Genomic DNA, 12,364 nt, shown 5'->3' with positions numbered 1-12,364 from the left:
ACTGGAACGGAGAGCTTGTTTTGACAGGGATCCATTGATCAGAGTAGTTGGGGAGGAGGGAGTTATTTATTTAAAAAGCTTACAAGCCACCATTTTAGCAAAGAACCCTCCTGTGGCAGCTCCCAACATTATGTCAACAGCATGTAATTCTTAATAAATGTAAAATGTACAACAACAACGCCATTAGAAACAGTAACCGGCAACAACATTGTAACACTCTACCCAGTAAAAATCACAAAAACAAAAGAAAATCACAACAATGTTACAACAGCCCAATTAGACTCCTCCTTAGACATGTGGAAACATAAAGGCTTGCAGTGATGGGACCTGGCTTATCATGGGGCCACTGCCAAGAAGGCCCTGTCCCTTGTGGCCACCAGCCTAATTGCTCCCACAAGGGGTGGCAGAAATAGAGCCTCGGAAGCAGATCTCACAGTACAAGCAGGTGGATGTGTGTGAAGGCAATTAAGGGATAACTCCTGGTTTCTGTCTGCAGCCACAGAAAGTGTGGGTGAGTAGTTGCTGCCAGGGGCCTGGAAGCTGGTCTTAATCACCAGCTTTGTAACCTGAACAAGCCACTTTCTTGGCTTGAACAAGCCAGGAATATAACCCAAGTATCTTGGGCAGTATCACTTTAAAAGGGTATGCAGATAGCAGTGCTTACAGTTTGGGAGACTGGGCATGCAAACATCTCCTCTGAATGAGTTACTATAATCCTCCTTGATGCTCTAGTATTTTGCCCTGTGATAGGTAGCACATGTATTGTGACTGTAGCAGAGCTGGAAACTATTTCTCTTCCTGCCTCTCACTAAATGAGACAAAGCAAAATTTGGTGAAACCAGAAGAGAGAAAGCTGAATTTCCGTACGAACTGAAATATTTTGTCATGTGGCAGCAAATAGCTGGCAGAGAAAGCAGCTGCGGTCACCCAGCCAAGGACCTCATCAGGCTGAAGGTGCAAACCCCTTCCCTCTGGTGCTCTCCCCTCCCCTCCCCTCTTCCTCCCCTCTCCCCGTGAGAACACAGGAACTTTAGCAGGTGCCGGATACAGCCCAGCTCATGGTAAGGCGGAACAGGCCATCCGCTTTGGTATCCTGTCTCCAGGGGTAGCTGATGCACAGGAAATCGACCTAACTGCACTGCATTTGGTGTGCCAGGCCTCCTTTGCTCTGCAGCCCCCATATCCTGGCTTAGATGCGTTTTCCTCCCCTCCTCCTCCCTCTCTGTCCTTCAGCCTGTGCCTTTAGGGGGTGGAGGGAGTTCAGATTCCTGGCAGAGAGTCACACTGTGTGAGTGGGAGCCATTAGCTATGCTGCCTTTGTTCTGCTGGAGATGTGCTTGGGGCGTTATCAAAGACCCTTCTGTCTTTTCACAGGGGGAGTGTCTTGCACAGGCAATGGCGTGACAGGGCCCCTAGGTGCAATGCAGAATCGCCTGGGCTCTCTGAGGGTTTCCCACACAGCTAGAAAGCTTAAGGGAGGGGGGCAGGGGAGGAAGATTGTGGAAACATTGGAATTCACACACATCTTCAGCTGGTACAAGTCTGGTATAATGTTGCAAACAGGGGGAAGAAAACTGAGGGTTTTAGTTGTCCAGGTGCCTTGCACTTCATTTGACGTGGGAGAAACCTTGCAGAGCATATGCTAAATAACTATGTTGCATAACAAATGACATGTCAGAAGGAACCCAAAGCTGTGGGATGTTTTCACTGTCCTTTTGCTTCCACATATAAGCAGCAGCCTTATGCAGAGGCATATTGTAGCCTGTGAGCTGCTGTGAGTCAGAGCAGATTTTCAAGATACTGAGCAGACTCTTACCTCATCCCTCCTACCTGAGATCCTTATATGCATGGCAACACTTTGTTGCATGTATTACTAGGGACACTGGGAACTACAGCTGGGAAAATTCTCCATTGTTTTCAGTGGCCTCCTGGGCTGCAAAGGGAACACTGATTACTTTTTTAAAAATTAAAAAAATAGCCCTCACCAGAACACAGTGTGATAAGATTAAATGGTGTATATTTCCTCCAAGTGCTTAAAAAAAATATATTCCTCCATGCCAGGAGGAAATGGATTTCCAGAACACACAAGGAGGTAGACTAGAAGGCATTGCATGGAAAGCCTTGCATCATTTATAGCCAGCATGAAACGGCTTGCAACTTATTCAGCAGTCTGGCAGAACAAGGTCCACCATGTAGCACGAAGCAAGCCTGATCCTTGCCTTGGGCAAGGAAGTTCATAGCCATTCTCCCCTTATGCCTTGAAGTTGCTAACAAGGATCACTTGGGGGAATGGTTCCTAATTAAATTTATTCTGTCACAGCCTGTGCTATAAATATTGGGAAGTCTATCTCTGCCATAGATTAACTGATAAATCAGATGCACTAAATAGGCAACATGCTTTATTCAGCTCCCATGTGGTTAGTGAAAGTGGATTTTATGTGTTCATGTTCTACAGGACTCTCCTTATTGTTAAGTACTAGTTCAAATGCACAGGTTTTAACATATTCTTCCATATACTGGTCTTATCTTGAAACGTTTAGCACTTAAGTTACACTGATGAAGATGTTACAGAATTTTTTAAGTATCACAGGATGAAAAAGGCCACTTCAGATTTCTGTGAGGCTCAAACTTCTACAAAATGCCAGTTAATTGGTATTTTGAAAACAGATGCCTATCATTTGCTTCTTTCCTGACTCAAAAAGAGACAGAACTGCCTCCTCTCTCCAAATACACACACATTTGTTCAACGAAGAATGTGTGGCGAGTCTTGACTCCAAACCCCAGCCTTACTTCTAGAAATTATCTTGCCCTAACTTGTTTAAATACCCCCCCAATTCTCTTTTATATATTGTTGCTGTGAATTAAAGAGATAACACAAAACCCCTTTGACTGAAAAGTAACAGGAGCAGTTAAGGCCTTGGGGCACATGGGTGTGCCTTCTAACTCTAGTCAGACCTCCTTGGCTGTGCTGTGAGGCACACCAACTACGCTATGGAAGGGCAAAGATTATGCCCAAGATCTAAGCAGAGCTCCCCAGACTGAGCCAACATCTTTGGTTCTGTCTGTACAAAATACTCCGCTGTCATAGGAAAGGAGGTCACAACAACATACCCATCCTATCAGGCCAAGCCACTAGTGTATTTTCCAGAGAGACAGAGCTCCTCCAGCAGAGACTGGCTTTCCAGCTGACTCACGAGACTGGGTGGAGTGGGTTTTTGTGGGAAAATTTAGGGCTGGGCTGAACTTGAGGCCTAGTTCTCATTAACATAAGTTTTCTATGCGCAGGGAAATGTTTTTATCAAGAGGCTCATGCAAGTCCTGACCTGTAATTCCGATGCAGCACAGCTCACACGCAGGTTTACAACCATAGTTTAGCCTAAGGATTCTCATGTGTCCAGCAAGACATAATCCTACTCTTTGCAGTGAAAGCAAACAAAAGTGGCTAACTGGTGTCAGTCATTCCTATTCCAGGTAACTCAAAGCACTTTACACCAGTCGAGGAGGAATTAAATCTTATAAAAGCACTGGGGCAGGCAATCAGCATTGTTGTAGAAGGGAAAATTACCAGGTTACGGCCTCTAAACTGGCAGCAGCTCAGATTACAAGGAGTAAATTCCTGAGCCTTGAATCACGGCAGTGTTCCTTTAACCCCTGGGGGCTCTTCCCCATTGATCTCGCCCCACCTGCTTGCTCAGCTGTCTCAGGAAGCATCCACTGAAACCGGAGGGGTTCTGAAGAAAGTACTTAATAAATCCTTGGTGCATTACCCTTAGCTTTTTAACTACCGATGCTAAATCCTAGACTTTTCCCTGAAGCACACATCCCAGAGTGTGTGAATTATTTAGGAGGCACACTTACATTCTTGATTACACCCATTCTCCCAACATATATTTCATTCCTTCAGTCATCAACCACCCCCTTGTTTCAAATGTCTTGTGGCTGTATTTGAAAATACAAAAATCACAGGGAATGAAACAAAGACTTATCGCCACTTTGCTGAGGGTTATTAAACGAGGGCATCCCTCACCAAATTAGAATGTATACATCTGTCCTGTTTTATATTTCAGTTGAAAGGGACTACACACAACCTTCCTTGGTGATTTGCAATGTTTCTCAACATCCATGGGGTCTAATCTGGCAAACCTGTATTGTGCAAACAAGTTCTTATGACAAGGTTTCCATTACATGATCAGGGACTGCAGACAAGCATAAGTTGCTCCCTTTTAGGGGATTACCTCGAGATACTGCTACTGTTAATGTTTTGCAAAGCATACTTGCATCTAAGCTCCTGCCTGCCAGCCCTATCCGCTGGCTAGTGGCCCATGTTTATGGAAAGGCTATTTTAGTTCCATCATAAACAAGTTTACAAGCTGTTACTGGAGCTCTAAATATAAGTTTCCCATGCTCTCACATCCATCCTGAAACCAAGCATTGTTGTTATGCAACTCGACTTGCTTGACCCATGCTACCCAGCATGGTGAGATTTGAAAAGTGATCCCAAACATCTACGACCCCATCGGGACTGGACTGCTACCCAAACAATCAAGGCTAATCTTGTTGACAACCCCTTCTCACCCCATTCCACCCACCATTAGAAACAGCTACATAATCAACAGCAAGTTCTGGATGCCCCAAGGGTCCAGCACACTAATTCATAGAAGGCTGGGGGCAGAGCTTTGGAGAGTTTGTTTACTCCATATCTCAACACTGAATAGTTCAGATTTGCAGGAGCCCACATGCTTGGAAGTTTGGCTCTTCAAATGTGCAGTTGGTTAAGGAACTAAAGGTTGCCTGCCCTGTCACTAACTTTGCTGTTCCCCTTGTTTCTTTTCTCTAGTTCCTTATTTTGTACCTTGACTAGTTTAATGTAGCAGGAGGCCTCATACATTTGGAGGTAGGTTTGAGTAGCTGCTTGAACATTCTCCTCCCCTCCCATATCCTCTCCACCAAGAGAGAATTCTCAATGAAGTTCACAAATGGTTGGTTTTTTTTTAAATTAAGAACGGAACACCACAGAAGTAAAAAAAACAGATGGCCTTTATTTCAGTGACCAAAAATATTAACACCATGAGGATAAAACCAAATAAACTTGTATTTTGCCCTCTTTGAGGCAAATTCAGATTACATACAATTAGCATTACAAAGTACCTTGACAGTGACCATTCTACTGCCCATTTTGAAAACCAGTTTCGGAAGACATTCTTACTGTTCTCCTCCCAACCCTAAAGCTTGAATCAAACTAACACTTTTGAAGCACTGAGATGACACAACAGATAAATCCAGCACAACAGCAACTGTTTCATACATTTGAGAGAAGAGAGTGGAGGAAAAAATCATGAACAAAGGCAAAAACGGTGTCAAGAAATCTCATAAATTGACTTGATATACTGTTTTTTTGTTTGTTTTTTTAGAGACAAGACACTGCAGAACACACCCATTTAAAGAATACAGGTTTCGTTGCCCCCATTCTCCTGATTTGGGTGAAAAATATCCAAGCTGCATATGGAGTGGAAAGAGAAAAATGTTTGTGGATGTAAAACAGTACCCCTCATTACTGTTCAGTGCATAAACAGCTTCAGTCATCTAGGAAAACCGCCAGCGAGCTTTTAAGATGACATCTTTAGGGGAAGAAAAACCACTTGTCTTCCTCTCCCCCACCCTCCAGACATTCAGGGCTCCACCCACACCTTAAAAAACAAAAACCACAACAACCACACACACACACACACAGCCAAGGCAACAGAAGCAGGAAATCCCCTGCAGTCGTGGACCCAGTGTAATGCAAATGCTAGTCATATGAGAGATGTGTCATAACTAGTATGACTGGTTGGGTTTTTTCCCCTCCCCTCCTTCTGTTCCTGCTCAGCACACACACTTTGGCAAGACTAATCTGGTTCGGAGATCTTCTCTGGCACAAAGAAACAGGCCACTTCATCGTTCTTAATTACTAGGTAAGAAAAAAAGGGATGGCCCTGAGGAAAAGAATACTGGGCAGACAGGAGCGGGACTGACAAAAGCTGCTTTTCTTCGACAATTCTCAGCATGACTCTTTTTAACCCTTCAGGGGAGCTGCCTAACAAACCTTCAGACCTTTCCAGTCCCGTTGAGGGGAAAAAAGGGTGGGGGGGGGAGAGGAGACAGAAACATAAACTCAGATCTGGCAATTAACTTTAGTTAAGGAACGGCAGAATGAACACGTCATTGTTATCGACTAGCACCAAAAAAAAGTGCACCCAGCACCCATCGCGCTTGCTTTCCGCCCGAATCCGGTTTCCGAAGGCCCGACGGGCTGCGAGCCTCTCCCGTTTTCCTAGAGTCCGCTGCCCGCCGCCGCCCCCCCAAAGTATCGTGTCCCGCCACGCCGCCGCTGCGTCCAGTCCGGCGCATAGCGCACCGCAGCCGCGTCCCGGGTTTACTGGCCGAGGTGGGGCGTCCTCCTTCGCCGCGCTGCCCGCAGCCTTTTGTCTCGTCGTCTTTCACAGCCACCAGAGCGTCTCTCGCCTAAACCCGGAGGGGGAGAAAATGGGAGGAGGGAACCCACCAGCGCTCCCCGCCGCCCGCCCCCAGTCCTTCACCAGCCTCCCGCGGCGCGTCTTCCTCGCCGCCCAGGCCCCGCCACCAAGGAGAGGGGGCCGGCGGGCCGGGAGCGGGAGGTGGTGCTCAGCTCCTCCGCCGAGAGAGGGGCTTCAGCAGGTTCCGCTTCTCCGCAGAGAGCGAGGTTTCCAGCTACGAGTCCCTGGCGGGGGCGCTTTAGAAGGCCACCACGGCTCTCACCATTATGCTCAGCACGCCGTCCCCTTGCCTGCAGCTCGCCTTGGGCTCGTCGGCGCCTTTGGCCGGCGGAGGCTGGAGGATTAAGCCGGAGAAGCGGTCCTGGAGGACCCTGGCTAAGCTCGGGAATGGCCCCTCCTGGCGCTGCGGCTGCCGCTCGCCTTCCTCTTCCACCAGCTTGGCTTTCTTGCTGGGCACCAGGCCGGCTTCGGCGGCACCGATCTTGCCCAAGCTGCTGCTGCGGCGCTTGCGGCTAGGCTTGGCGGCGCCCGCCTGAGGCCCGGGGGCGCCTCGGCTCCACGCCGGCGGAGGCGCGGGCGGCGCGGGCGAGCTGCCGTCGAGCTCCTCCTGGGTCTCCATGGGCTCCGGATCAAGAGTGGCGCAAGGCAGAGCAGGCGGCGGCGCCTCCGATGGCTGTACGGCGGGGAGAGGCCCCGGCTCGGGCAGGGCTTGGGGGAAGGGGGTCGCCGGAGGCGCCTCCAGATGTTGAGGGGCGGGCGCCTCGCCCTGCAGGTCCAGCTGCGGCTCCGGGCGCCCGGCAAAGTCCTCCTCGCTCCCTCCGCCCGCGGCCATCTCGTCCTCTTCCTCCAGCTTGGCCGAGAGGTAGAGGTCCCGGGCGTTGCGCATCACCAGCGACAACTGCAGGCTGCGGTGGAGACGCAGGCCGCCGCGCTGCATCCGCGAGTGGTACATTTTCCACACCGACATGGTCATAATGCGCTGCGCTTCCTTCTGCACTTCCATGATGGCGGAGCCGGCTTCGCCGCGGTTCGGGTCTCTTCGGCTTGTTCGGGGGCTGTGAGGAGCCGGGAGGGAGACCTCTGGCGCTTTCTCCTTAAAAGGCGAAAGTGACGCGTGCCCCCGGGTCTTAATTGGTGTTTGTTTTGCTTTGCTTTGCGAAGCGCAGCCTTCGGAAGAAGCCTTTCTCGTGACGTCCGCCCCGACTGAAGGAGGCCGCGCCCAGCGCGCTTCTTTTTATACCGCCGGTGATCTCAGCGCCTGGGCCTCCTCCGCCCACTTCGAGAGCCGCATCCGGCCTTTCGCAGCGCGCCACTGGCCGCCCTCCCCAGCAGGGGGAGGGGGAGGCGGAAATGTCAGGCAGTGGGGGAAGGGAGGAGGGAAGAGCAAAGGGCCCGGCCCCCCTCCAGCCAGCCAGGCAGCCAGCGGGGACAGGACTTGAAAGGGGCTGCTCCTGCTGCCGCCGCCAACAAAAGAGGAGCCTGGAACTTGGGCTGCCTCTGATAAGTGCGCTGCACAACTGCCCACGCAAAGCTCGTCCCCTGGGAAGAACTAAGGAGCATGCACGACCTGTGGCTGCAGATTCCTTAGATCATTTACTTAAGTGTAGAGGTGTTGGCTTCACTGGAAGCACGTTTCATGGGTTTGGGTTCGACCGAAATCAACGGGGCTGGTTTCCATGCACGTTTACAGCTGGGAATTATGGGGCGGGTTTCCATGCACGTTTACAGCTGGGAGTTAAGAGTACGGTCGGAATGGGGCAATGCATGGGCATCATCACTCGGTTTCCCTTCACTAGAATACGATTGATGAATGGCAAATGAAGGGCCATAGGAAAGTTGTGTTACACTGGCCCATTCATGCATGCAGAAGCCATCATGGCCCAAATACGGTATCAAGTTGGTGAACTTACCTTTAAGGCAGGGGTAGGGGACAGGGATGGCTCTGCCCTTTGGAGGATTGTGAGGTGTCAGCCTCAAGCAGCAAGATGCTGAAGGACTAGGAAGCAGGCAGAGCGCAGCCTGTCCTGAAACTACTGACACCAGATGTGGCGGAAGAGTGTTGAAGCAAGGTGCAGCTCCAAATCTGGTGGGCTTCTGCACATGGTGGGGAAGAGACCGTCTTCACCACAGGTAGTGGAATGTCTTCCCTGGTGGGGAAGCCATGGCTCTCTGGATGCCTTTGCTGGGCTCCCATCAGCCTCAGTCAGCACGGCTAGTGATGATGAAAGTTGCAACCCAACCACCTTGGGAGGACCGCAGGTCCTGCTTTAATGGGTTGCATACGTGGGCCTGCCATGAAATAACGAGTGCACAAAATCTCTCTGTGAAATATGGCACCTTCAAGAGGTGCTCAGTGTGTGCAGTTAGGAGTGTTGCAGAAAATGCTCAGTGAATGTCCAATCAGGCCAATACTGTTTATTTCTGCCTGCAGCAGAATCTCTATTTCCATGGTTCTGAAAGCATCAGCCAGGCAATGCTGCAAGCAGCGACTAGAAGACATATATCGGCTCTGTCCTGACTAATCTTAACCAAAAGTTTTTGCATATCTTCATTAGACTTGGAGGGAGGCTATTGATCCACTCCCCATTTCCTATTCACTAAGGCCAGATTCACACATACATGTAGATCTCAGGATTGTCCCATGCTATACTTTTGATGAATTAAATATCTGACTTTATTGAAAAGCCTTGCATTTGAAATTACATGCCTTATTAGCTACTGGGTTAGATCTCTGATGGCTCATTCACACACGCAATCCATCCATTGCTTGTTTTTATAATCAAGTAATAAAGATGTGTGTGTGAAACAGCTCTAGGAAATGAGTAAGCATGGTTTCCCACTTCAGCTGTTTTCCATAAGTGACACATGTTCCATCCATGATCGTTTACAAGGAATCCCTACTGATTTTAACAGAACTTGCTCCTGAGTGCAGAAGACTGTAGCCTTAAATGGCTTACTGCATTTCCCACATTCATAATTAACTAAAAACCTGAATTGGCCATAATGTGCTGTTGATTTTGCCTTTCTAAATTCAGAGTATTCATAAGTGATACCTAAACATTGTATGTGCATTTAATTTGCACTGATTTCAACAGAACATACTTCTACGTAAGCATGTTCAGAATGAAAGTGCCTTAATTGTGTCAGTTGATGTCCTGGGGGAATTCCTGGTAGCAATTCTCTTAATTTTTTGCTTCCCTGGGTTCCCTCTCTGGACTCCCAAAGCATGCCATTCTCGTTCTACTCTACTTGGGCCATACCCAGGGGAAAGGTGAACTCTGACCTATTTTTGCTTTGACAAACCACAATCACCAGACAATTATTTCTTAGATTTGGAAGCTCATTACAGTACGGTTAAGGACTCACATTCTGTAGCAAATCTGTTTTATTTTTATGCAGAATTACTTCTAATGCAAATACAATCAGATATATGTATGAATCGTTTTAATTTGATTTGCTGAACTATTCAAAATTGCCTCATTAGCTAAATCAACCACAAAATCTTCAACTGTACTGTGGTTGCAAGTTGATGCTTGCAATCCTCATATTTCATCAAAAGCCGAGTAAGGCTATGGGACTGCTGAACTCTCAACAGAATATGGTGAGGAAGTCATTGTAAAAGACCTCTGGAACTTCAAAACCAAAGCAGTACAAAAACTATTTAACAGGCACTGCAGGTGTAAGTAAATGGTGAGCAAGATACACTTTCTGAAAGCTCAAGCTCTTGCCCCATCATGTAGATTTAGCTGAAGTTGTCAGATTAGTAAGCACTGACTGCACATAGCTTTCAGCTTTGTCTTCAAGGAGCTGATTCACTACTTGGAATGACAATTTTTTCACATCCGTTTTAACAAGCCGAAAGCATAAAAAGGTCAGCTCCATTCTTCCTGTTCTCTGTCAAGAGCACGTATAGCCCAGATAGGCAGAGGCCAAACTCTGCAGGCAGAATCCCTTCTGCAGCTTGACAACAGAGCCTGACAACTGTAGGACACACTTTACACTTGATGATTCTTTATTGGCATGGCTGGGCATGCAAGAATTCTTGTACACTTTGACACATAATGCTTTCATGTTCAAGACGTTTTGCACACAAAACATATTAAGAATTCAGGCTTGCTGCTGGGACAGTAGCAGTTCCCACCATTGACCAGCAAGTATCTTGCAGGAGCATGAGTGGGAGAGATGGTGCAGGCAGGTACTGTAGTTTTTCCTGCTTTACAGCTCTCATTGCTCAACCGGGGGAAATACTGAGTCCTAGTCATGTGTCCCTTCCCTGGGAACAACAACCACAGTAAGTAGCAGAGTGTGGGGGAGGGAGCTTCTTTCTCTCTTCCTTGTCAGCTTGTGTCACTGGAATTGTTATCTGCTGCCTCCCTCCTCTGCCAGAATTGCTGAAACAATAAATTGTGCTGTCGCCACCACGGCTATTCGACTAGGAAGAGGATTCCAAGCTATGGTCAGTGGGTCTTGCTATCAGTGGGTCTCGCTCTCCTTATTTTCCCTTATACTCACCAGGCTTTGTTACTAGCCGTGCGCGCACACGCTACTGAGAGGTTATGTTGCGCTCTTTTTGCACGCATCACCGTTTACTAAGTCACGTTCACGCACACGTATCAGAGGCTTTCACTTTAAAAGCAAATCTTTTACTCATTCGTGACAGAATCAGAGAGGCCAGTTCGCATTTTTACCAGATCAACCCGATCACTATGGTGACTGAGCGAGGACTCTCTCCTGGATCCCCGTCGGTTTTCTCTCCAGGGCTTCCTTCGCTCAACAGGCTCCTCCTTCTATTTAGGTCACCCCAGCCTCTCTGCTTACCGCTTCCTTGCATGTATTATTGGACCATGACGACAGGGGCGGAGCCAAGGCTGCGTTTACCAACGTTGTAAAATATGCTTACGCTCGTAGCAGCACTGCTTCCTGTGTCCATAAATGGGCAACCAGACGAGAGACTCCATTGAGTTTCCGGGAGCCTGTCCAAAGAAGGGCTCTGCGCTTGCCCCTCCCCCTTCTGTTTACACACTGCCGCGACGTGATGTAACACGGCACTCTAGATACACAAGTTGCACACAAGCCACTAAAGCCTGCCATAGCAATGTAACCTAAAGGCACAGACTCCCTCATTAGAAACAAATACTGCTTGTATTAAAATCAAATATTGCCTGGGTACGTTTTCTTTTTCGCACATACACGGCCGTAGGTCTGTAAATTCTTATCACTGAACTCCCCCGTGATCTAAATGTATTACCTTCTTCTCATAAACTCAACACGCCGTCCGTCCATGCACAACCATCTTTGCTGGGTCGCATGCAACCCGTTTGCACGTGCTCTGCGTTGTTCCCTCCACAGCCTCGCCGCATTGTCTTCACGCGCGCCCAGCTCCCATCCCCAAGCATATTCCAAACCTCCGCATTGATCTGTACACGATCCACTATGGCTAAGGGTCCTACACACATACATACGTACTTGGGAGTAAATTCCATTGAACTCAGCGGGACTTGCTTCTGAGTAGACACCGGTAGATGTAAAATCGCGATCCTATACACACTTTAATCAAGAGGCAAGTTCCGATGAACGCAGCGGAATTTACTTATTAGTAAAATACGCGTCAGATCGGGCCCCACATCCTAGGGAAGCCAGCAATGACTATCTTTAGCTGGTCTTGTATTACAAGCTGGCACGTTTTCCCTTACTCTTGCATCACGCCCGAGTCTCCGCAGGCGACCTTTCTTCCCCGCGGACTCTCCTTTCCTGCCCGATGCCTGGGCATGCGTTGGTCACGCTAACTATTACACCGAAATAAATTGCACAGAGTAATGCGGGGAGTACAAAGGAGCGCACTCCATTGTGCC

At 48.5% G+C, this 12,364-nt stretch overlaps 1 protein-coding gene across 1 annotated transcript; it reads right to left on the bottom strand.

The window, feature by feature from the left end:
* Window positions 1–5,019: 5,019 nt before the first annotated feature.
* On the bottom strand, window positions 5,020–8,025 carry IER2 (immediate early response 2). Its single transcript, XM_080991492.1, has one exon. The coding sequence runs from the start codon at window positions 7,513–7,515 to the stop codon at window positions 6,751–6,753; it is 765 nt and encodes a 254-aa protein (XP_080847618.1). The 5' UTR covers window positions 7,516–8,025; the 3' UTR covers window positions 5,020–6,750.
* Window positions 8,026–12,364: the final 4,339 nt, after the last annotated feature.

Source organism: Podarcis pityusensis (genome assembly GCF_964106645.2).
Source record: "Podarcis pityusensis genome assembly, chromosome: 2".
In the NCBI taxonomy this organism is placed as follows: Eukaryota; Metazoa; Chordata; class Lepidosauria; order Squamata; family Lacertidae; genus Podarcis; species Podarcis pityusensis.
The sequence above is the reverse complement of the archived record's forward strand: the minus strand, read 5'-3'. Positions and strand labels throughout refer to the sequence as shown.